Source organism: Falco biarmicus, chromosome Z (assembly GCF_023638135.1).
Source record: "Falco biarmicus isolate bFalBia1 chromosome Z, bFalBia1.pri, whole genome shotgun sequence".
NCBI lineage: Eukaryota > Metazoa > Chordata > Aves > Falconiformes > Falconidae > Falco > Falco biarmicus.
This window is the reverse complement of record NC_079311.1, coordinates 16,894,389-16,917,962: the sequence shown is the minus strand read 5'-3', so window position 1 is coordinate 16,917,962 and position 23,574 is coordinate 16,894,389. Positions and strand designations below refer to the sequence as shown.

The 23,574-nt window shown below is 48.4% G+C and overlaps 1 protein-coding gene across 3 annotated transcripts; it reads left to right on the top strand.

Moving 5' to 3' along the window:
• Positions 1-108: 108 nt before the first annotated feature.
• On the top strand, positions 109-22,948 carry TBC1D2 (TBC1 domain family member 2). 3 transcript variants are annotated; one of them, XM_056325173.1, is made up of 16 exons: positions 109-369; positions 615-815; positions 2,260-2,438; positions 4,100-4,602; positions 5,264-5,396; positions 6,280-6,418; positions 8,509-8,645; positions 9,247-9,434; positions 10,516-10,902; positions 11,718-11,828; positions 12,706-12,893; positions 14,089-14,559; positions 15,694-15,814; positions 18,704-18,889; positions 19,530-19,651; positions 20,362-22,948. In XM_056325173.1, exons 4-16 carry the CDS (start codon positions 4,195-4,197, stop codon positions 20,561-20,563), a joined length of 2,793 nt encoding a protein of 930 aa, XP_056181148.1. In that variant the 5' UTR covers positions 109-369; positions 615-815; positions 2,260-2,438; positions 4,100-4,194; the 3' UTR covers positions 20,564-22,948. The 3 variants fall into 3 exon arrangements, with proteins under 3 accessions (XP_056181148.1, XP_056181147.1, XP_056181149.1); XM_056325172.1 differs by having other exon boundaries at positions 109-463; XM_056325174.1 differs by lacking the exon at positions 615-815.
• Positions 22,949-23,574: the final 626 nt, after the last annotated feature.

Genomic DNA, 23,574 nt, shown 5'->3' with positions numbered 1-23,574 from the left:
GCGCCGGGCGGGGGGCGGGGCTCCTGGGCGCGCCGGGCGGGGGGCGGGGCTCCTGGGCGCGCCGGGCGGGGGGCGGGGCTCCTCGGCGCGCCGGGCGGGGCTTCTGGGCCCGGAGCTCCTGGGCCCGGCGGCCGCCATCTCCCGCGTTGTGACGCGGGTTTGCGTCAAACACTCCTCAGCGGGTCCTGGAGGTATCAGAGCCTCCCTGGTGCGGGCTGGGGTCGGGAGGCACTGCTGCTGGCAGTGCTGTGCCCGGCAGTGCCGCCCGTGTTGGTGCAGATCGCTGTCGCCTGCTGCTCCCGCCAGGTCTGCTGGGCCCCTGCCCGAGCCGCTGGCAGGCCTGCTGTGTGTGCGGCGAGGGGCTGGCAGGTATCTACCCCTGTCAGATCCTCGTGGAGCAGGCGGTGTCCCGTGCTCCTCCTGCACCACCTTTGATGCTGGTCCTGCAGCCACCGTCCCCTTCGTGAGTCATGCAGCACGTGCTGGCTCTGGGGCTGCGTGGGGCTGCGGTGCTCCGGCTCCTTCACCGGCTCTCACTTCCCTGTGTGGCTGTGTGGGGCTGTGCCACTGCCAGGGTGTAAGGTAACACTGGGAGCGGGATGGTTGTTTTGCAGCTGTGCTGGTGTGGACCAGTTGAGGAACTCCACATGGGACTTCTGAGGTTCTTCCAGGGCAGCCTACACATAGACAGCCCAGTGCTGCCCTGATACCACCCTTTTTACCACACTTGGTCATCTCCCTCCAGCTGTAGCCGAGAGGGAGGAGAAGGCAGTTCAGGCTTCAGAGGAGAGGAGGACTTCTTCATGCATCCACAGGTATAGCCTTCACGCTTTCCGCATTTGCCTAGTGGAGCTGATCCAGTGTAATGGCTGGCTGCTGTGTAAGGTGACTTTGGGTCAAACTGGTTTTGGCTACAGAAATGTGTAGTGTTTGTGTGCTGTAATCAGTTTCATGTGCACTGCAGTTTGGGAGCTTAGGCCAGTGGAAGGATGAGCCACTGGACATCCGTAAACTTTTGCTTCTTGCTGCTCCGGTACTACAGTTGGCTAAAGTTGGTGATAAAAACTCTGCAATGTTGGCTAAACTCAGAGGGGTTTCCCAAGACCAGCGGAATGGTCATACCATCAAGGCTGAACTACCACTGCACGCAGAGAAAGTCAAAGCCATATAGACACCTTATCCTGGGGACAGGGTGTAAGAAGTGCGTTCTCAGGCCAGCCCAGTGGCCACCAAGCCCAGCCCAGCAGGGCCTGGCAGCACCGGCAGGAGGAGAGGCAGCTGCCGGAGAGGGTGTGAGCCTGGCAGAGCTGTGTGCCCTGTCCCCCTGCGCTCCTGGAGACCTGTGCTCCTGGCTTAGGGCAGTCTCTGACACCCCTGTTCCTTGCAGTACCTCTTTCTGAGGCTTTTTCAAAGGTCAGTTTAGACCCTTTGGCCTGGCTTGATCCTACTGGCCACCAATCTCCTGCGGTGCCACCATTTTTACCGTGTGAGATGTGTTTGCCTTACCCCATTTGCCCCAGCTGACTGCAGAGACCCGTTTCTCGCACTTGGGATCTGGTGACCAGCGTGTCCACATCCGCTGCCCCAGTGTTTTTGCAGGCCTGGGGTGCACCCCTGCTAGCAGGTGGGCCCTTGCTGCTCCCCTCCAGCCCGTGAACTGCCCCTCTCTGGGCTTGCTTTCAGCGTGCCCCGTCAGTCTGATGAATCATTTCCTTGTCGTTACCCGGCTGAAACGGCCCTTTTCCTTTTCCTTTTCCTTTCTTCCCGCGTCGCTGCAGCCGCCGCCCCCCGCCCGGCACGGCTCCTGCCGCGGCCCCGTCCCGCCGCCCCCCGGGCAGCGCCGCGCCGCCGTGGGAGCTCGGTGCGGGGCCGCTGCAGCCCGTGCGGCCGCAGCAGGTAGCGGCTGTCGGGGCTGTGGGACCCGCGCACCACTCCCCCGCCGCAAGCCGTCCTCCGGCCACCGGCCCGGACGGCCCCCGCTGCCCGCCCGCCCCGGGCTGGGCGGTGCCAGGGTCCGGTCGCGGCGCGCCGGGCAGCGCTGCCCTGTGCCAGGCGCCGGCAGCGTTCGCCTGCGGGCTGGCGCTGCGCAGCTGGGCTGGGAGGCGGGGGAAGGGGGGGTGGGGGCGGCAGGGGGGCTCCTTCTGCCGCTCACACCAGCAGTCCGTAAAGGTTTCTGCGGGGTTCACCCTGATCTTCTCGTTTTATCGATGATTCAGCGTCAGAGGCTGCTTTCAGCTAAATAATCCGTGTTTCATGCAGTTCCCAGGCAGCAACTCAACCGAAAGAAACCTGAGGCAGAAGTCTCTCTTGCGTTGCTGTTGGATTTGTTTTGGAGGCTGTGGTTACCTGCTTGGCAGCGCCTGCAGCGGTAGCACTGTGCCAGCAGATGCCGGCAGGCTGTGACTTCCCAGGGGCATCTCTCTGCTTCTCTTAAGGAGGTGAGATCTCTTCTTTGAAATGCAAAGCTGACGTGACTCCATATAACTTTGTGCTTGAATCCAAAATGCTTATTTGATCCTGTTCACAGGATGTCCAAGGACCATCATACTAGCAAGAGGTAGAAGTGTGATGGAGTCTTCAGATGGTACAGGAGGACCTTATGTTACTACAGCCATAAAAGCCCAAGGGTTTTTTTAGGGAGACTTGAGACTGCATCTTCTTCCTCATGATGGTTCCTTGCGTCAAACAAAACTAGCCTGAAAGTGAAGCTTTTGGGTGTTTCAGAAGCTTAGCTGAGGCAGCACCTTCGTGAAGGGCGCTTGTTTCAGACACTTGTGAATGCGTTCAGCAGCAGGATCCATGGTGTCAGGGGGAGTGAACTAAAAGAAGTTCAGCAGCTTTCCAAAAAGAGTGAACATTCATCTACGGTTGTCTGAACAATAAATGTGATGGGGCTCAGCCAGCACTAGGATAGCCAAGATTCTTTCAGTCACGAGGCTGAGTCATTCCTAAGAGCATGAGCTTGGGCAACATCTCTGTGTGCTCCACTGTATTAATGTCCATAAACTTGTTGTCACACAGCTGGCTGTTGTGTTCAGTAGTTTAGTGTCTGCAGTTGGATTCCCACTAACTTAACACTGCAACAATTTATTTGCTTATGCACTTGCTTCAGATATGTTAGTGTCTGAACTGAAGCCTCTGGTAGTCTTTCCATTTATTGATTTTTAAACCATGTTTTACTTAAGAAAAAATGCAAAAAATTATTTGTAGATTTTTTTTGAGTGTTCTTAGCTTTCTTTATACAAGGGCCATGGGTGTCTGCAGCTCTGAGCAAAAACTTGCTTCTGCCATGCGGTTAAGCACTTTAAAAAATACCCAGAAATGTGCCAGAATTGCCATTCTTGCATATGATCAAAATTCATCTGAATGTGGACCTGAGCAGCTGGCTATGGCTTTGAAGTTGGCCCCTTCTTTGGGAGGGAAGTTGGTCTAGAGATCTCCACAGATCCCTTCCAGCCTTATTTTTCTCTTGGGAACCCAGCAGGTTACTTTGGCCACTGAGCAACCAGATCTCTTTTGCAAGGATCACAGAATTACCTTCTCTGGTGCATAATCCATCATATGAGGCCTACTGGATGGAGACCTAACAGGGCATGCAGATTTTTTAACAGCAGTCCTCAAGTAACACAAATGATTTATGAGGATCTGCATAAGGTTGGGTTTTTCTCCAGGCACCATGGTTTAAAATATTAGCTGAACACTGAGCGGAAATGCCAGCATACACTTACCTGAGATCCCTTGACCCCAAGTATGTACCCCCAGCTGAGCTTGTTATCTTGCCATGTTTTCTGCAGCTTTTACTTAACACTGTTGTCTGTGGCTTCAGATGTCCTGGATATGATATTGATTTGGTATGCCCATAGACTGTACTTATTTTTCACCCAAGAGGTTGTGGTACTGCTTCTTGACTGCTAGTCCAGGCTAATTTTAGGGATGGAAAAGGGAAAAAACATACATAGAGGTCATCTGAGCCAAGGAAGGCAGGGAGCAGTGACCAAAGATACAAGTCAGAGACCTTAGCTGGGGGGTTTGAAAGCTTTGGAATGTTTTGTTCCATATGCCAGATGTGAACTTATTCCTTCTTTTTAATTTGCTGCAGGTTCTGTAATGATGGTATAGTCAGGATCTGCTGTTACTTATTTACCTAGAGAATTTCCCATTTCAATCCGGTTCTGAGTGTATTTCCTGAAAGAGATGAAAAAAGGACCAGAAAGCAGAGCTTGTCCCCTTGCTGCTCCAGGTAATTTAGTGGAGTCAAATCTGGACAATAACAGCAGCAATGGAGCCTCAGCAAAAGAGAAAGACGTGCTTTCCTCTTCCCAAGAACTGGAAAATGCGCAGCTGAAGCCCCGCAAAGAAACATCCAGAAAAAAACTTTGTGGCTATTTGAACAAACTGGGCATCAAGGGACCAATCAAAACCTGGAAGTCTCGCTGGTTCTTTTATGATGAAACCAAATGTCATTTGCTATACTACAGAACTGCACAGGACATCAACCCTTTGGGGTCCATTGATCTCTCCAGCGCCAGCTTTGACTGCAAGATGGAAAATGGGGAAGGGGTTTTTGAGATCAGAACACCAAGCAGAGTTTTTACTTTGAAGGTAAGGGGCAGCATCTTCTTTTGGGGGCTGTTATGAAACATTCCCAATCAGGACAGACACATCTCTGCTAAGATACTTTTTAGCTTGAGTTTCACTTTAGTCCTCCCGGTCTGGACTGTTACCATTTGGACCTAAATTACTTGCACTGTTCTGACAAAACTGAGACTCCATTACCTGTGAGATGGTTGTTGTTTTAACAGAATAGGAGTAAAAGCTGAACTGGGTGTTACATTAAAATCATTGAGGAGTCCTTCAGTCCATATGTAAATTGCTAAACAGAAATGAGCTTCTCTGTCTAAAAAGGTTGCTCCAGCAGGAACCTTTGCTAGATTTTTATCTCTGTGAAAATTGCTATTAAAAAGCCTTGTGCGTGACTCCTGGCTAAAATGATTGTGACATTTCTGCTTAGCCTTGGAACATAGTAAACAAAGAAATGTTTAAAATGAGGTCAGCGATCCACTAAGGTTCTGTTACTAAGGCCGTGCTGAAGATTTACTCAGTCCTCTCAAATCAGTGTTAGGACCAGAGGATATAGCATAGGATTGACACAGCTGGCCTTTATTTCTGCTGACTTGTGCAGCGAAGTGGTGGTCCCCCCTTCAGGACGTGTCTCATGCTGGTGAGATTACTCCCCTCCCCTTCCTGTTTTGTGTTATGTCAGGCAATCAGCAAACAGGCAATGATGTACTGGCTGCAGCAGCTCCAAATGAGGCGTTGGGAATTTTGCAGCACTCAGAACAGATTTCCTGTGGGCAGCTCCCAACTTGTGAATGAACCTCTGGCTGGCAGAACAAGTAGGTGTTGCGTATATCAGTCTTTCTTCTGCTTTCAGCCCCCCAGTGATGAATGGTAAGTGGGAAGAGGTTTTGGCCAGGTTTTTAAATGCAGGTGCCAACTATCAATGGTTGGTCAATGTCTGGAGCTTCTGGCTTTATTATGGGTGAACATGAATGGGCTGTCTCCTAATGCACAGCAAGTGGTTGGAGATGCTCAGGTATCTTGTGATCATGAATTCTCTTGATTTTCCTCATGCATGTGAAGTGAGCACATTTGGTATATCCCCTTCCTCTTGCGAGGTCTGTGAAATTTAGAGCAAGCAACTTTTTTTTCAGTGGTGGTAGGATGAAGACGTGCATTCCTACCAGTGGATCAGGGGAGGGCACAAGCAGGGTGTCCACCTGTTTAGTTATGACTAGATGCACATTTTGTTTGAAGCAAATAACCCACTAGTAAGTGTCTGATCTAAAAGGTTCTGGGTGCCTTGGCATTTTGCTACAGCAGGCAGTACAGGTAGCAAACTGTGTTTGTGGAGTGTAATCTACACATTAAAGCTGTGAAACATGTTTGGAATGGGGAAAAGAACAGCACCAGCTCCCTTCCTTATCCTTTTAGGCAGTTTATGTTTTGATTGTTTACAGTTAGTTACTGTCATATACAAATGGTTGAAGTCACTTGATTGCCCTTGAATAGATGACTCTATTTGCACATGGAACCTTCCGTAATTTGACCTAAAACTAAGGAAACATGCTGTGCTGTCCTTGTTACAACTGGCCACTTGAACATGGAACGTATACCTGTAATAAAATGTTGTGACTCTCAAGTTACATGAAGGAGCTGAAGTCTAATGGAATTCTGTCTTGCTCACTTGTTTCTGTGTCCTGGTTTGTTTTTACACAGATGCTGACAATGATGACTTTCTGCCTCTGGTGAAAACGCCAACAGAAACAGTGGGTTTAAAGGCAGCGTCTTTGCCTGCACCCCAAACATCTACTGCTTTGCAGAACATCTCCCTTAAGCACCCTTGGACAGAGATACAGTAAGTGCGTGAGGAGAGCTGCAGTGCGGTTGCCATGCTGGCCTGCCACTTTGTGCCTTCCTTGCCTGTCATGTATTTTGTGAAATGGGACTCTTGCCTAGGAGGAGGAACTATGAAGCCGCTTTTTGAAGGATATTCCAGGTGAAAGTAAAATTCCTGCCAGAGGGTCTTTTACATCCACCTGTTCCAATGCATTTCACATCACCTAGCTCTCTTGGCAAAGATCCTAGTGGCAGACCTAGGGCTTGGTTAAAATTTCTTCAGTGTAGGTAGTGATTTGCATCCCTACCCAATGCATCTGCATGTTGCTCTTGGAAAGGCACATGGGCAGGTTGAGCTGTACTCTGTAGGCTAGTGACAGAAGGTCAGTAGCACTTCCCAGTGGTTTCAAAGGACCTTGAATGTAGTGCACTCTCGAAAGCAGGAACTCCAAGCAAAAGGCCTATAGCCTGTAATACGGCCCAACACCGCACAGTTTGTTACTCCTTGCTGAGTTCGTAGTATGTGAGTATTCCCACTGTGCCCGATATCTGCAGTTGCAATGTGTAGCTTGATCAGGGCTACAAGTTACAAGCCTCAGGCAGTTACAGTTGCACAAAGACAACCCCATCAATATCTCCTTAAGTGTGTCCTAGTCACTTATTAACATATAACCAAAAATGTGTAAGTTGCAACAGAGTGTGGTAGGTAGCTTGACACTTGCCAGATGTTTCCAGTGGGGAGGTTGGCTATAGTTTTTTACTACTACTCTTGTCACTACAATCTTACGCTGATAGGAAGAAAGATCCCCCATGGGACCAAAGAGGATCAGAGTCAGCGGTACTATTTTGCAGGCTATGCATTCTCTCTGCCTCACTTTATTAAAAATAATATGGTAATATTTCCTCCCCACTCCCCAGCCTTGCTTTTGCTAGCTTGAATAACAATTGCTTCTTTTCAGCTTCAAACTGTATTGCTCCCCTTGTTCTGTGAACATTTGTTCAGGCTCTGTCACTGTCAGGCTGGGTCTTAGTGAGAGTATCCTGTCTGATTTCAGCCAGGTTCTGCTTGGCTCCTCTGCTGCTGTCTCAGAGGAAAACCAGAGTGCAGCATGGGGTAGAGAAAAGCAGAAAAGTTACACTGGGTGAGTGCCAACTGCAGACTACAGGGTATGAAGATCTGCTGATCTTATATGCCAATATGTTCTCTGAGGTCAGAAATGTCTGATCTTCTGCTGTGAAGCCTTAAAGAAGCAAGGCAAAAGGAGAACAATATCTAAATGCCAACTTCATTTACAGTTAGGAAGGTGCTGACACTGAGTCTTTTGTGGACCTCAAAACAAGAGGCTTGTTTTCTTTTAGGTGATGGAAAACACAGGAAGAGAAAGGAAAAGACATGTATAGAGTGGCAACTGTCTCACTTTCTTGTGTAGGTTTTACAGAAAATACTTGTGCATTTGTGGTTCTGCATGATGCTGTATAGTCATCTCTTAGTGCTCCTGATAATATTCAACAGCAGGAGTTGTGACAAACTGGTTCTAGGTCTGACTTCAGTTTTGTTCCTGAATCTTGTACTGCATCGAAGTCTGTTGAGTTTGTAATGGCAAGATTATTAAATGGGGTTTGGAGCACAGGACCTGTGGCTGCTTCGGATGCGATCACTGTGGCAGTTTTGGCTGTGCTGGAGTAGCTGAGCTTTTCTTGGCACCTAAGGATTTCTGCTGTGTGCTAAGGAAAGGGAGAGAAGGAGGAAGGGAAGGAGAGAAGGAGAGAGGGAAGGAAAGGAGGGATGTGTTGGTCTGCTGTTACCTTTAATCCCTCTGTCCAGCCTGCTTTGTACGTAACAGGGCTCAGGCATGTGGGGAAAGATCTACATTGCTATGCTGGTACTGATTTTGTGGCACCTTCCTGATTTACACCAGTTACAGCCTGGTTTCCCTCAGATCCACCAGTGCTGTGAACAGTTAATTTTTTGAGTGCATGAAGGAGATACGTTTTGGGAAGAGGGGTGGGATATGAGGAGAACTGAGGCAGGGAATAGTTTGAATATGCACTGACTGCAGTGATCATGACTTCTGTTCGCTAGGCTGTCTTTATCTCTTCTTGTTTCAGAAACACTGTCTACAATATCTGTGGCTCCAAGCAGCTCTGGGGGAACAATGGACATGTCTTCAACTTCAGTGAATTCCAGGAGCATCCTGAGAACCTGGATGAAGAACAAGAAGCAGAGATGGAGGCAGGGTGTGCAGGTGCCTGTTTCTTGGCTGTGTGAGCTGGTCTGAGTATGAGGGCTTCTAGCAGGGAGTCAGACTTATCAGGAAAGGCAGGAAGAGGGTGACCAGTTGTTATGGGACGTGAAAACTCTGTCACATTGTCTCAGTTCCCTTCCTGTGTTGTTGGCATAAGACTGACTCCTTTGGCTCTGCTTCAGGCTGCATTTGTCTGTCTCCTACCTCTGGAACCTTCTGCAGAGCCAAAAATACGATCCATGGTGCCAGTCCATACAGGTATTTCTTTGAGATAGATGTTAAATTGCTGCACGGTCACAGGCTAAACTCAGCAGCTCCACTCCATGACTGGGAAGTTACCTGTTCATGGTGGTAACTTGCATTTGCTGTGTGCAGGATAGATGGGCAGTGGTGGGTTAACAGGTACCATCATGGCTTTATTCTGGGGTACCTATGGCTGATCCCTATGGTCTGCTTCAGCCTTGTGGATCCCAGCAGGCTGATTTTCCTTGTCCTGTGTGTCAGTCTTCTCTACTGAAATGTTCTGAGTCCTGCCACAGTAAGACTCAGGAGTCCATAGTAGCAACCCAGTTCTGTGTAAATTAATCCTATTTCCCTTCAGTTAAGGAGGGGACCCCGCAGGATGGGAGGATGGAGCCCAGGCTGAACTGGGTTAGGAAAGCCAGGTGGATGAACAGTGGCTTCCCAGGCTTGCACGAAGAACTGTCTAGGGAGAGGAACCCAATGGATAAAGTGAGTGTCCTGCAACAACAAATCCTGACACTTACAGAGGAAGTCAAGTCACAGAAGGTGAGTGTGGCAGAGAGTCTGCTGTTGCTAAGGTCAGGGCCCTGAGACTGGTCACAGTGACTGCCTTATATTTTGGTGTTAGTCTGAGAAGTACTCGGCAGACACTCACTGGGGACCAGCTGGAGCTGCTGGTGTTGCCCGTTTGTATGTGCCTGATTGTGCCCCGCACAAGGGAGAATGAGTTGTCCTTCAGTCATCAGAAGTGCAGCTAGCAAATGGGCTAGAAAAGAGGTAAAACAAATCCAAGTGTGCTCTGCAGGTGTCTTGCTTGTGCATCTGTATTAGTCAAAGTACGAAGTGGAGTCCTGAATAAGTACCGTGACACCGGCAGGAACTGCCAGGTTGAGTTATACTGTTAACAGCAGGTCATTCTTTTCAAACAGTGATCCCCCATTAAGAGGTGATTTGACTGTAGAAGTCAATGCATGGGTCACGGCAAGGGCTGTCTCTCCTGGATGGTACTGTTCTTCTTGAAAGGCATAGAACAATGCCAGGCTTTCCACTAATGATGCTGATAGCTCTTCCAGCAGAAGAGGCAGGAGAGCCAGGTCCCAGTGTGGGCAGTCATTTGCATCCTTGATTGGCTTCCTTAAATGGCTGAGATGGCAGAGCCTGAATCAGCATCATGTTGCTGGGGTAAGCTTCATGTGGGATGGAGAGAGGGAGGACTCTACTATCTTCTGGTACTAGAGACAGATGCAGACTGCATTATTTCCCTCCCTCCCATTTCACCACAGGGCTAGACCAGATCTCCATTTTCTCTGGTCTATGGTGGGCCTCCCAAGAATGATGACTGTAGAAAAGCCAGAATTCAGACTGTGTGAGCAGCAGGTTGTCTGTTAGCAATCCACCTTGAGTCATGTCACCTGTGGCCTGCTGCAGAGATCTTCCGCGCTCAGCCCTGAAAGCAGAACTTCTCTATTTGGGGAGGCACTGTGATTTCAAGGTTGCTGCATTTGGTTTTGCTTCTAAAGGAGTCAGTTTTAAGATCCTGAGGACTTTTCACTGTTCACCCATTACTGGTTGGATCTGTGCTGTCTGGGCAGCACTGTGATGTGATGGCTTTGCATTCCCTTTTCAGGAGCTGGTTAAACTTCTCCATAAAGCTCTGGAGGCAGCCCAGCAGGAGAAGCGAGTATCTAACATGTATCTCACTGCAGCAGAAGATAAGGACAGGCTGGAGCTGGTGCGTCACAAAGTGAGACAAATTGCAGATCTCACCAGTCGACTGGAAGCTCTTGAGCAAGAAAAGAAGGAGCTGGAGCAGATACTGGCTCTGAGAGACAGCCACATCCAGGAACTCAAGGAGCATGTGCAGCTTCTAATGGAGAAGAACCATGCCAAACAGGAAGTCATCATGGCCTTGACAGAGCAGATGGCCAGAGAGCTCTCTGACTCATTGCAAGAAGCCAACACTATCACTGCAGAGACATTGTATAAGCAGCAGGAGGAGATTGAGCACCTCAAGGTTTGTGGGACTGCACAGGTCATTTGGAGGCTTCCATTTCTGTGCCCTCTGGTTTGGTGGGAGGGTGTTCTCTGTGGGAAGCACAGAATATACTTCTGCTAGTTGCTCCATCTGCCTCCAAACTAGAGGCAGGCTGGAAGGGCCTCTCCTGATAGCAGTAAGGCACTTAAAAGCATCTGGGTCAGTTTCAGCTTCATCTCAGCTTGTTTGACTTGGTGTCACCATTCAGTGCCTGCCTCTTTCTTTGCTCTTCTTTTGTTTCACAGGTGCAGTCTCATTTGCTGCCTTCACTACCTTTGCTCCTCTGTGTTTCCCTCTTGCAAACAGTTTCCCAATACACCCTGGTTCTTTCAAATCCAGCCTGTTGTGTGCCACTATATGCACAGTTATAATGACCAGTTAGTGTGGGATGGAGAACTGTCAAAAGAGCCACTTACTGCATTGTGGGAGAGTGCTTGTTTTTGCTGCTGCCCATGGGGCTGAGATTTGTGTCAGTTTTTTTAAAAATAGAACAAAACATGTATTTTCTTCATTTTGTTTAGGTGCTTCTCTAGCTTTATGTCACCTTGATGACTATTTTCAAAGCATGTACAGGCAGCGCACTTAGCTTTTTCAAGTGTCTTGTCTACATATGACACTCCTATTTAATGTTGTGCCTTGATTTCCTTGGTAGGAAATATTTGTCCTGGGCAGTCTTGTCTTCTCCCCAGAGCATAAAATTATTGAAATATTTTCTTGCCCTGAGTTCCTGAACTCGGAGAGGACTCCAAGCCCCTCAGAAATTCTCCTTGTGTGTCTGTTTTGCTTTGTGGCAGGATGATATTGATGCATACAAAACCCAGAACCAATTTCTCAACTCAGAGATTCACCAAGTTACTCGACTCTGGACAAGCGTTGCTGAGAATGAAAAAGCCCTTCTGATGAAGGTAAGGCAAAATTACTTTTTTTCCTTGGTGAGAACTGTTACTAATTTCTTTCCAAAGTCAGCACTGGGATGGATCTTGGTCCAAAATGCACCAGGAAAAAGCCTTCTTCCCAATGTGTTTTTTTAGTTTTTAAGATCTTTTTTTCTGCTTTGTTTTGGTCCCAAATTAGATACGATCGTTTTCATTCTTCAATAAAAGCAAAATACTTGCAAACCTCAGTCTTAAGAGTGCTGAAACTTAACCCAGATTTCTGCACTTCAGCTATGCTTTTGGATACAAATGAAAAAACAACACTGTGTAGGGAATCAGAACATTTTCTTGAGAGCTGGCAGACTAAGCCCTGGCTTCACCTAGTCTTGATTTCTCTACCAGGCTTGGCACTGCCAGGTGGCAGCACCCTCAGTCCTGCAGCTAGATCAGGGTTCTTATGTTTTCTTAAGCTCTGTTTTTATTTCTAGCCTTGTAAGTGTGCATAACCTGGTTACTTTCAGAGCTGTGTAATCCTACCTTCTTGTCCTGAACTGCTTCCCCAGGCTGGTGGTGTGTGCTAGCATTTGTTTTGTGGGTTTTCCCTGGATTTTACTTCCCTGGGTTTTAAGGTGTGGTCTGCCTAAGGTGAGTGATGGTGTAGTATGTCTCCCACTCAATAAGCAACTTCTGTTGCATGCTAGCTACTGCAGCTTGTGCTTGTTCATAGACCACAGTGACTCATTCATGGCTACAATTCTACTGACTATAGAAGACTTCTGGATGTGTTTTCTGGGGCTTTGCTGTTCTGGAGTCTTCACCTTATGTGTAGACCAGGTCAGTAGAGAGCAGTGGCAACACAGGAAGAACCATCAATGAGCCAGCCCGTTCCTTCTTGTTTCCCCATCAGTGTGCCTGCCTGCAAGCACGAAACTGCCAGATGGAGAGCAAATACCTGACAGTCTTGCGGAAGCTGCAGGAGGCTGTGCCTGGGCTGCCTAGCTCCCATGCTGAGTTGGTGAGGAACCTCATCCAGGAAGCACTCCAGTGGGATGTGAAGGAAGAAGCAGAAGAAGGTTTTAATCTGAATCCTGTAAGGTGAGAGGCAAGAGCATGGGAATATTCACACCCTTGTAGGAGTCTGGCCATGGAGGGGAACGTGCAGGCAAGAAAGATCTGGGGACATTTCTATAGCAGGGACTCAGAGCCATAACTTAGGAGTGGAGGCTGGTTTAGGTTGGTGGTGTGGAGACCACGAGTATCTGTTAGCAGCGTATCACTGTAGGAAGGGGAAGTTGAAGACAGTACAGGTAAAGTTTTCTTGACAGTGGCAGACAGTATGACAAGTGACCTATAGCCATGATGTGCCTGGGAAGTAAACAATGGACATGAGGATAAATTCCTTCTGTAGGAGAGGATGTCACCTGGGAGGCAGGGGATCTCCATCCTTTGGGGTTTTCTAGTCCCAGCCACACAAAGCCACTGTTGCCCTGTTCTGGTGCTGGGGAAAATCCTGCCAGTGAAGGGTAGCTGGACTGGAGACCTCCAGAGAGCCTTGCCATGAGTGCTGCTGGTGTTGTTGCGTTTGTGTTTATGCTTTCCTGGCCAGTCAGTGCCCCAGTTCTGTAGCAGTTCTATTTCATCTGGTTGGTCAGATTCACAGGTTCTCTGGGTGGCTTTGGAGATGAGACCCCAAGGCCACGCTTGGTTTTTCTGTCAAGAATATAATGTTAACTTACAAGTATCCCAGCCTGTGGACTGATGGTGCACAAACCCTCAATGAGCTGTACTGTCAGTGCTCCTCATGTCTTCCAGTCAGTAGGAGATTTGTGTTGTGTACAGGGGAGACATCAGAAGGGACTGCGGATCTCTGTTCTTTGGTCTGATGCCCCAAAGGCTTTGCAGTCCCTTCCTACAGAACTACCTCACACTAGGACATGTTAGGGAGAAGGTACACAAGTTGCGCTAGCTACTCCCTTGGGGGCAGGGGAGCAGGTGAGGTGAGAGTGGTCTGATGAGGTTGGGCTGTAGCTCAGAGCAAAGTTACACTCGAGTAATGTGTGTGTATGCCATTGCTGCAGACTCTTCTCTGTCTTCAAGGCTCTGAGACAGTGGGCATGGCAGGCTTTCCCATGCAGCTACCAGACAGGTGAAGGAGGACTACCTGTGGTCTGGCGTGGGTGACAGGGACCTGGCAGCAGGCTGTAGTTGGTATGGCCCCAGGCAGTGAATGACGCTTGACACTGGTACCAGCACTTTCCTTTGAACTAACTTCTGCCTTGTGTCCTTCCAGTGAGTATGATGAGTATGGGTTTATGACTGTACCAGACTATGAAGTTGAGGACTGGAAGCTTCTGGCCAAAATCCAGGCCCTGGAGATAAAGTCCAACAATCTGCGGAGCCAGGAAGTAGTGGAGAAGCCCCTCCGTGACAAGTGGAACAGTGTTGGAGAGCTGATCCCCTCTGCAGAGCTGAAGAGCCTGATCCGAAGTGGCATTCCAGTGGAGCATCGGCAACGGGTCTGGAGATGGATTGTCAGCCGGCACTGCAGTCATCTGCCTGACCACTACCAGCGGCTGTTACGGCAGAGCAAGAGCACCGAGCACCCTGCCTGCCGCCAGATTGAGCTTGACCTGCCCCGCACACTGACCAACAACAAATATTTTTCCTCTCCCACTTCCCAGCTCATCCCCAAGCTCCGGAGGGTTTTGCTGGCATTCTCCTGGCACAATCCTGCCATTGGATACTGCCAGGGACTGAACAGGTGAGGAACCAGGTATACTGCTTCTTCATGGGATAGCGCTGAGAAGGTGTAGACACATACTCTAGGCTTTGTCTCAAGTAGCCCCAGACTCCTGCCCCTCTAGAGTTCTTTCCTGGCTCTAGGTATTTTTTTGTGGAATTCTGCATGTGGTGTCTTTTTTCACCCCATGTCGTTGCTGGGATCAAGCAAGCAACAGGATGCACTTGCTCGGCATCTCCATAGTTACAGAATAGTAAGGAGCAGCTACAGGAGGCAGAGTGAGGCACTCCCAGAATAACAGCATGAGGCTGGGGCTGAATTTCTAAGTCTTAATGTGCTCAGCAGAAGAACACCCTCATGATTCTACTTTTTGCTGAGAAGAGTTGGAGGACATGTTGGGAAGTGTTAAGAGTTGAGAGAATTGCAGCAAATGACATGAGAAGAGGCTGAGGAAACTGGGGTCATTCTGTCTGGAGAAGGTTCAGGGAATCTAAAAGCTGCTTTTCCTTCCCAAAGAAGACTTATAAGAAAGATAAAACCAGACTTCTTAGAACTGTGTCGTCAAGTAAAAGAGGCAGTGGGTGCTAGCTGCAAGAAGGAAATTTCCAGTTGGACCTTTTCACATGAGGAAAGCTTATGTAAGCTATTCCTGTTTTTCTTTGGATGGTCTTCAGAAAGACATTTGCCACTCTAGAGAGCCCTTAATATTAGGTATCATCTTTCCAGTCTGGCTGAAAGGGGGTAAGTCAGAGCTGAAGGGGGTAAGGGCTGTAGAAGAATGCATGGGAAGGTGAGTTATGTCACATAATATAGACTATCTCTGAGCGAGCTCTTGTATTGAAATAGCCAAAATCAGCACACTGCTAACTTTAGCAGATCTATAGAACAACCCATTAGCGAGGAGCCTGTCTTTGTCACACCTGTGTGCTTGATGCTTCCTGTTTGCTGGTGGAGGCACATGGGAAAGAAAATCACAGGCCCATGGTTCCTTCAGGAACATGCAGAACAGATGACTTGCTTCTCTGACCAACTGTTCTGCCACATTTGATCTGTTGGACACTCATGGAGTTACGGACATTTCAAGAGAAGTCTTGGATTCTCCAGTTCTTGTGCTGGCCTATGTTTCATTGCCTCAACATGTCTTGTCCATCACAGATTGGCAGCTGTTGCCCTACTGGTCCTGGAAGATGAGGAATTTGCTTTCTGGTGCCTGGTCCATATTGTGGAGAACATAATGCCAGCAGACTACTACAGTGACACACTGATAACATCACAGGTGAGCTGAGTACCCTCACATCTCTTTGGACCCTGATACAGTGATTTACAGTAAAAGTTTAAAAGAAAGCAAGCAGCTTGCAGTGTGTTTGCTTTCTCACAGGACAGTGATACCACCACTTTGCAATCCTTTCCATTGCAGAAGTGTTGTAGACTTGAGGGTATGAAACTGTACACACAGGAGCAGCAAAACTGATCCGCAGTGCTAGGAAACAGGGGAGCACTCCAGAGTAATCACTGCGGTCAGGTTAGTCAGAAGGAAAGTGCCCATTAACTGCACAGTTACTTATTTTAAGGAGGGCCTAGTAGAGGTGAAGCAGCAAACTCCAACACCTGTAGAACCAAATATGAAGAAGGCACCATTCTACAGCCCTGCAAATGTTTCTTTGGAAACTGCACCCTGTCTTTTCAGTGCCACATGCAGATGGAAGAAAATACAGAGATGTTTACATGCAGTGTGCTTGCCTCAGTTTGTGATCAAATACAGTGTGTGTTGTGGCTTTGCAGTTCTCTGCAGATCAGAAAAACTTCTGACCATTTGATGTAAAATGTTGCTCTGTGAGTAATATACCCTCCTGGTTCAAAGTTACTACATTTCAAGGTTTTCAGGATGTGTTGTCTTATATTAGAAATACTTCATCCTCCCAGGCAAACACAGAGCCAAAATAAATCTCATTTAGTTCAATGGAATAGTAATCGTGCCCATATGACCCAGTCTGTGAGCAGTGCCCAGTCTGGTGAGGCTGGCCATGAGTTTTTGTCATTCTTTAACCCCAGCCAGCAACTTAAGTACCATGAAGCCGCTTGCTCACTCCCCTCCCCCCTGGTGGGATGGGGAGGGGAATCGGTGGGGAAAAGAGGGTGAAACTCATGGGTTGACATAAGAAGAGTTTAGTAATTGAAATGAAATAATCAGGACAAGAATAGTAATGAAAAAGAGAGAGCAAGAGAGAGAGAGGAATAAAACCCAAGGGAAAAAAACCCCAAGTGATGCACAGTACAATTGCTCACCATGTGCTGACCAATGCCCAGCCAGTCCCCCAGCAGTGATGGGCAGCTCCCAGCCAGCACCCCACATCATACTGAGCATGATGTTCTATGGTATGGCATATCCCTCTGGCTAGCTGGGGTCAACTGTGCTGGCCCTGCTCCCTCCCAGCTTCTTGTGCACCCACTCACTGGCAGGGCATGGGAAACTGAAAAGTCCTTGATTTGGAGTAAGCACTACTTAGCAACAACTAAAACGTCGGCGTGTTAGCAACATTATTCTCATCCTAAATCTGGAACAGCACTGTACCAGCTACCAAGAAGAAAACTAACTCTATCCCAGCCAAAGCTAGGACACCCTCGTGTCTTTATTGTGTGTGGTCCTTCCAGGGAGAAGGGTGTTGTATCTGTGGGCCCACAATACATGAGGCTACAAGCATCAGTAGCTGAGAGGGGCTACACTGAATTGGTTGACTTGTGTGCTGGTGGAGAGGTCAACCCACAGACTGGGGAAGCAGCCAAATCACTGTGCAAATTGCAAAATGCCTATCCAGAGCAGGTAGTGTTAGCTGTGAGATTTTATAGGCAGTGCTCAATACTTGAAAAATAGTGATTGACAGGGTAAACATGGGAGTCTGAAGACACAGAGGCTCCCCTACATTCCGTGAGAAAAGACTGTTAGCTGAGGGAGCCTTTTTTAGAAAGACTTTCTGACCTTGTGGTTGATCTCTGGAAGTCTAGGCAAGACCCACATAAAAAGGAAGGCCTAGGGTGATGCTTTGTGGGTTGGTTTGATAAAGTGAAAGCTCTGAGTTGGCTGCAAAACTTAAGGTTTAGCTCAGGGGTCCTCAAACTGTTTAACCAGGGGGCCGGCGCGGATGCAGTGGCAGGCAGCCATCTGCGGCTGCTTGGTTTCCCACCCCCAAACCCCGGCAGGGGGGGTGGGGGGTCTGTAAATACCAGGGGCTGAATTGAGGACCTTGGGGGGGCTGTATCTGGCCTGCGGGCAGTAGTTTGAGGACCCCTGTTTTAGTTCTTGCAGATTTTAAAGACCAAGCATATCACCTCATCTGATTTATACCACTGGGCCACAGCTAAGTAAGCTGACACAGTTTGGGCAGTAGTGTGATAGTATCATAGAATCGTTGAGGTTGGAAAAGACTTTTGAGGTTATCAAGTCCAGCTGTTAACTCAGCACTGCCAAGTCCATCACTAAACCACATCCCTAACCCGGCCGTCACCCAGCACCCCCAGGCCCTTTCCCACCAGGCCCTTTCCAGCCGCTCTGCCCCAGCCTGTAGCGCTGCGTGGAGCTGGTATGACCATGATATAGCTTAGGGGAAGACCTAACCATGATCTTGCTCCTTAGCACTTCCCCTCCTAAAGCCTTGGCTTTCCTGAGATGATGCCTTAATAAACCTGGTCAAGGATGTCACCAACTGCATTTCTGTGTCTCATGCAACTAGGAGCAGAGCACAGACAGTACTCTGACCACAAAGAGAAGCTGTGTGAGAAGATCAGGTCCTGCTTGCAAGTCAGAGAGATTCTAGGTGTTTATTTTGCTGGGCCACTGCAGTCATTCAGACCTGGGCAGCTTTTCATCCCGGTCATTTGACTGGATGCTTGTGACACCACAGAAAATCCTAGTAAGATTGATGCAGGAAGAGGTAGCAGCATTTTCCCTCTTGGCTTTGAGGCTGGAAAGGAATATGATCCTCTGAGATGTATCTTGACCCTGTTTCAGCTCCACACCTTGCACTGGGTACAGTGTCCACATACAGAGCTCAGTAATTTTGAAGAGCTGGGAAGAGTCAGCCACTGTCCTGTTGCACCATTTCTTCTCCTCCAACAACAGTACTACTCTTGACCAGGACTTCATTGTTTTCTTTTTTGTCGACTTTAGGTAGATCAGAGAGTCTTCAAAGACTTCCTGTCGGAGAAGCTGCCTCGCCTCATGGCTCATTTTGAGCAGTATCATATTGATGTCTCACTCATCACCTTCAACTGGTTTCTGGTGGTCTTTGTGGACAGCCTGGTCAGCGACATCCTCCTGCGAGTGTGGGATGCCTTCCTGTATGAGGGAACTAAGGTGCGACTCAGTCTAGGTCTTCCTCCCATCTGCGCCACCTCTGTGATGTGACGGCAGGGCCATGAACATACACACGTATTGAAGAGATGAAGGGTTGAGCCTCTTGTCCCATCCTGCCTGTTTGTTGGCAGGACTGATGCCTCCCAGCCTCTGGGTTGTCTGCGTACTTGCTGCCGGTAGGCAGATTTTGTCCCTGATGCTGTGCGCAGTATCCCTGGCACTTTTTAGCAGGTAGTCCTGCTATGGAACAGCTGTCTGACAGGCTGTGGTGTTTTCTGCTCTGTGACCTGGACGCAGCTGAGAGTATGACCGATACAGGGCGCAGAAGATAGGCAGAGAGTTAGTATCTGAAAATGTGAGACTTGCCTTGATCCTGTGCATAGGAAGAACTGGAAAACCTTTGTGAAATCCCTGTGGGGTCCTTTTGGAGGATCTGGTATGCTCTGGGGTTGTAAATCAGCTTGCAGATGGTTATTCTCTTGGGACTAGCTCTGTGCTTCTTTAGGCCTGCCCTAACACAGCCTGTTGAGAGGAGGAGAAGCCCAGTGTCCAGCCTGTACTGCAGTGCTGTGTGCCCCACCCCATGTTTTATTCCAGAAGAGCCTGGTCCCTCAACTGCCTATACCTTTCAACCCTCCAGGTGATTTTCCGCTACGCTCTTGCTATTTTTAAATACAATGAGGAAGAAATCCTAAGAATTCATGACAGTGTGGAGATCTACCAGTACCTACGCTTTTTCACAAGAATGATCATGGATGGCAGGTAAGACTGTGGGTTGTAGGCAGCCTTCCATTCTGGGCTTGTACTTGCTTGCCTGTTAGGTCAGCCTGAAAAGAGTTGTGACCAGTCTGTTAAAAGAGATGCACGCATGTTGGCAGGTCTGTGGGACACAGATTGGTTTGTTATGTTTTTACTTTCCCTTCGTGGTGTTACTTAAAGTCTTTTTGGCTCGGGCAAAGGCATTCTACAGCAGAGCAAGTCACAAAGTCTGGGCCAGCCTCCTCTTTGCAGCAGCTGAAACTTGTGTTGCCACTTCCTGGGTTTCTCTCAGCTGTAGTTGGAGTGTTTGGCAGCACAGCACTACTGAGAACTTCTAATGGCAACATGTATCTGAGAGGAAGATCTCTGTCATCAGAAGAGCATAACTTTTAATACCCCGGGGGTATTGCTCCCCCAGGGGCCATAAGAATCGGCATGTGATCCACCGGCATGTGATCCACCCTTTCCCCACTGGTGGCTGCACGCTGGTACCTTAAAAGGTGGTGTAGTGTAAGGCTGTTTGAAGTGTGTGGGTTGGTGTTTATGTGAGAAGGAATTACCTATGATTCCTCTGCTGCTTGGTGACTTCAGAGCTCAGAGAGCTGAAATCTGAGGCCCTACTGTTTGCCTACACCGGGATGCACTTGCTGTATCTGTTGCCATCTGTTACCAGCCAGTAAATTGGTTCACCAGACCTGTCTTTGCCATTGTAGGAAGCTGATGAACATTGCCTTCAATGACTTAAACCCTTTCCCCATGAAACTGCTGAGGAACCGGCGGTCAGTGCACAGAGAAGAGCTGGAAACAGAACTGTGTGAGCTGGAACAGATCAAGGCAGCCTATGTAAAAGAGAGAGCAGAGCAGAGGCCTCAGGACCTGCAGGAGGTTGCCAGTGAAGAGGAAGAAGAGATTTAATGAAAACAGAGTTCCTCGTCACTTTCTTCTGCCTTGCAGGTCTTCAACAGCAACTGTCTTTAAGAGATGGAGCAGAGGGGGAGAGGTGGTCACAGCAGGAGTTCATCTGCCCCACACAGCAAAGATGTATGTACAAGACCATTTGGGGACCAAGCCAGACTTTGTAATGGATTGAAGGGTGTCAAAGGAGTTTTATCCTCTTCTGTGTTTCTCCCTGTTAAGGCCTCCCCGTGCTGTGCGGTTCAGGATAACAGCTGAAGGTCCATAGGAAATCTCAGTTTTGGTACCATGACAGAAGTTGACATGGTGCCAAAGACCCAGCTAGGCAGAGCTTTTCTACCTTTTCTGATGGGGGCTTGAAAGACACCTTTATCTATAAGTAAAATTACTGTAAATAATGAACTGAGAGCACTCCCTCATTCCTAAAGATTCTGAATTGGTCAGAAAGAAAACCTGCTCTTTGAAGGCATGGTGCCACCAGTGGCTAGGCTGCTAGAAGAATATGAGTGTAACACTGTAGTCACTGAGTCACGACAGTGTCTCCAGATGAGTGCTGGGCCTGAGGAAGTCCTGGGAGCTGGATGACATCTTCCCATGAGACTCAGGCTGGGACAAGTGAAATGGGTTGTGGGAGAGCAGAGTTGCTTCTCCAGTTTAGTTTGGTTCCCGTGGAAGTCCATGGGAGCACAAGATATGTCTCCCTACCTGTCTGGGAAATACTGGGAGCTGCCTCTCCTCTGTTTAGCTTTGACCAGAGCCATCTATTGGGTTGGCCTGGCCCTGGCAACACAGTGCCTTCCAGGGGTGAGTTTGCTCCATAGAGGAGCTCTCGTCTTGGTGTGCAACCAACTGCAGCCTGTGTGCAGGCAGGGCCTAATGTTATGGAGACTTTGATGACTGGGGACATCTGGGTCTTCTGATTGCCTCACACTTGGCCAGGATGAGTGTGTGGCCATCTCTCTCTGCCTCACAGTTATGCTCCTCCTGTGCTGGGTTTCTCTGTTGATATCCCTGTTTCTGTCTCCTGTTCATAGTGGGAGGGAGGAGGACTTTTCTTTAGGAGTGTCTAATACTGAAAGTGTTTGACCCATGGAGTGTGGCACTCTGGAGGTGAACCTGCAAACCACTTGGACTGGGTTACAAAAGATGCCTTGATATTCTTTAGAAAAAATACTAATTTCCCCTGAACCAAGGAGCTAGCCTCCATGGGTCTAGCAGACAGAGATGCCCTGCCTACCTTTGGGAATGGGGCCTGACAGCCTTCTCCCCTGCCTCCTGCCAGGCTCTCCCGTCCCCTGGGCTGTATGCCCTGCCTGTGCAGCTCAGTCCTCCACAGGCACAGGATGAGGCCAGTGCTTTAGATAAATACAACTGCTTTTCCCTAACATGGTGCCAGATCCTGCTGCCTGGCTTTGCTGCTGAGCAGTGCTTTATTCCAGCTGTACCCACAGCGCTGGCACTGACAGCATGCAGCAGACCCTGCTGTAAGCGGGACTCTGCTCTGTGGGTTGAGACTGACCTTGAACCCAAACCCATTTGTCCAGTGGATGATGCCACCTTTAAACATCTTGTGGTACAAAGTCATTAGTGCTTGCATAGGAAGGGAAAAGAAGCATTCATAGCCCGTACTGTTCTCAGCCAGGTGGGCTGTAGCCAAGGTCAAAGACTCTAGTGGAAACAGCACCAACCTCTGTTCACCTGAGACATGTGGTCTGCCTCAACTCTGCCTTAGGTGCAACTGGACAGATCACCCAGTTTCAGAGGACTGTAAAAGTCTGAGTTTGGAGAGAGCTGTGGAGGCCAACCACACAGTATGGAAGTAGTCAAAGTGGGCGTGAGGTTTTGGAAAAGAGTGGATGGATGGGCAAGAGTGAGGTAGATCCACTGGTTGTCACTGACAGCTGAACACATTCCAAGTGTGGGATGACAAGAAGATGTTACTGGAGTCTTACCTCAAAAAAATGCACTGGCTTTAAAATAATGCCACCTAGCTGGAGAAGCTCAAAAGACAGAAGGTTTTTCCTTACAGATGATACCACTAACCTAATTTACTCATACTGTTATGTGCATGGGTGCACACAATACAGATTTTTACTTACTGTTATGGACTTTCGGAAGGCATTATCTTTTAAATCATGACCATAGAAATTAGGAGTATACTTACAATTGTATTTTTCTTAGAGCCTTTTGAAACAGCTTAAAAGTCTTTTCTTCCATCCTGCCCTTACATTTTTTTAAAAAGTAATTTCAAATGTGCATTACGGGACCAAACCATAGCCTGATATATGTCTACAGTATATAAATAAACATTGGTTTATGTTGTATATAATGAACCATTAAAAAAAAAAAATTTCTGAGGAAGAGGACCAAGGTGTTATCCTTAGTGGGAAATTCTGAAAATAATTTTTAATTGAAATCTGAAGGGGGGGACATCTCAGGATTGTTAGAAATTTCTGTCCTGTTTTGTCTTTAGCAGCTCTTTGTTTTGCTCCACATGTGTATTCACTGAGGGCCATTTCCTCTGGTCATGCTGCCAACCAGTCATCTGCGGTCATTCTGTACTAAAATGTGGTGGATGCAGGAATATCTGCACCTTGCAGCCAAGCTAGCATGTCCTCATGGGCCCTACTCCCCTTCCTCTCTACAAAATTCAGGGCTACTGAAAAGCGCTGAGCTGATGTCACAAGATGCCAGCTGGGCCCAGAGGTTAGCATAGCCTTATGCCAGTCCCTCAGGCCTCTGCAAGACCTGCAGCGAGTATCGTCAGTGCTGGGGGTGTTTTGGACAGAAGTTACCCTTGTGTGAATTGCATAGAGATAATTTGTGGTGCCATGGCCAACAGCTGTGGTTGGAAAACAGTTTGACCTGGTTGTACAGCCCAGTAGGTCCCTCTGTCTGTGCTGGCACCTGTGGATAAAACAGGTGTCTTTCCACCCCAGAGTCAGCCTTTGCTGAATTTTGCTGTATGCATAACATTACTTGTTAAATTTAGCCTTCTGTCTCTGCATTAA

Bases quoted from the DNA above. Each gene is read 5' to 3' on its own strand.
- TBC1D2 (XM_056325174.1), top strand. From the start codon at position 4,195: ATGAAAAAAGGACCAGAAAGCAGAGCTTGTCCCCTTGCTGCTCCAGGT. The intron at 6,419-8,508 runs GTAAGTGCGTGA...TTCTTGTTTCAG, and splicing joins CACCCTTGGACAGAGATACA to AAACACTGTCTACAATATCT. The intron at 14,560-15,693 runs GTGAGGAACCAG...TGTCCATCACAG, and splicing joins TACTGCCAGGGACTGAACAG to ATTGGCAGCTGTTGCCCTAC.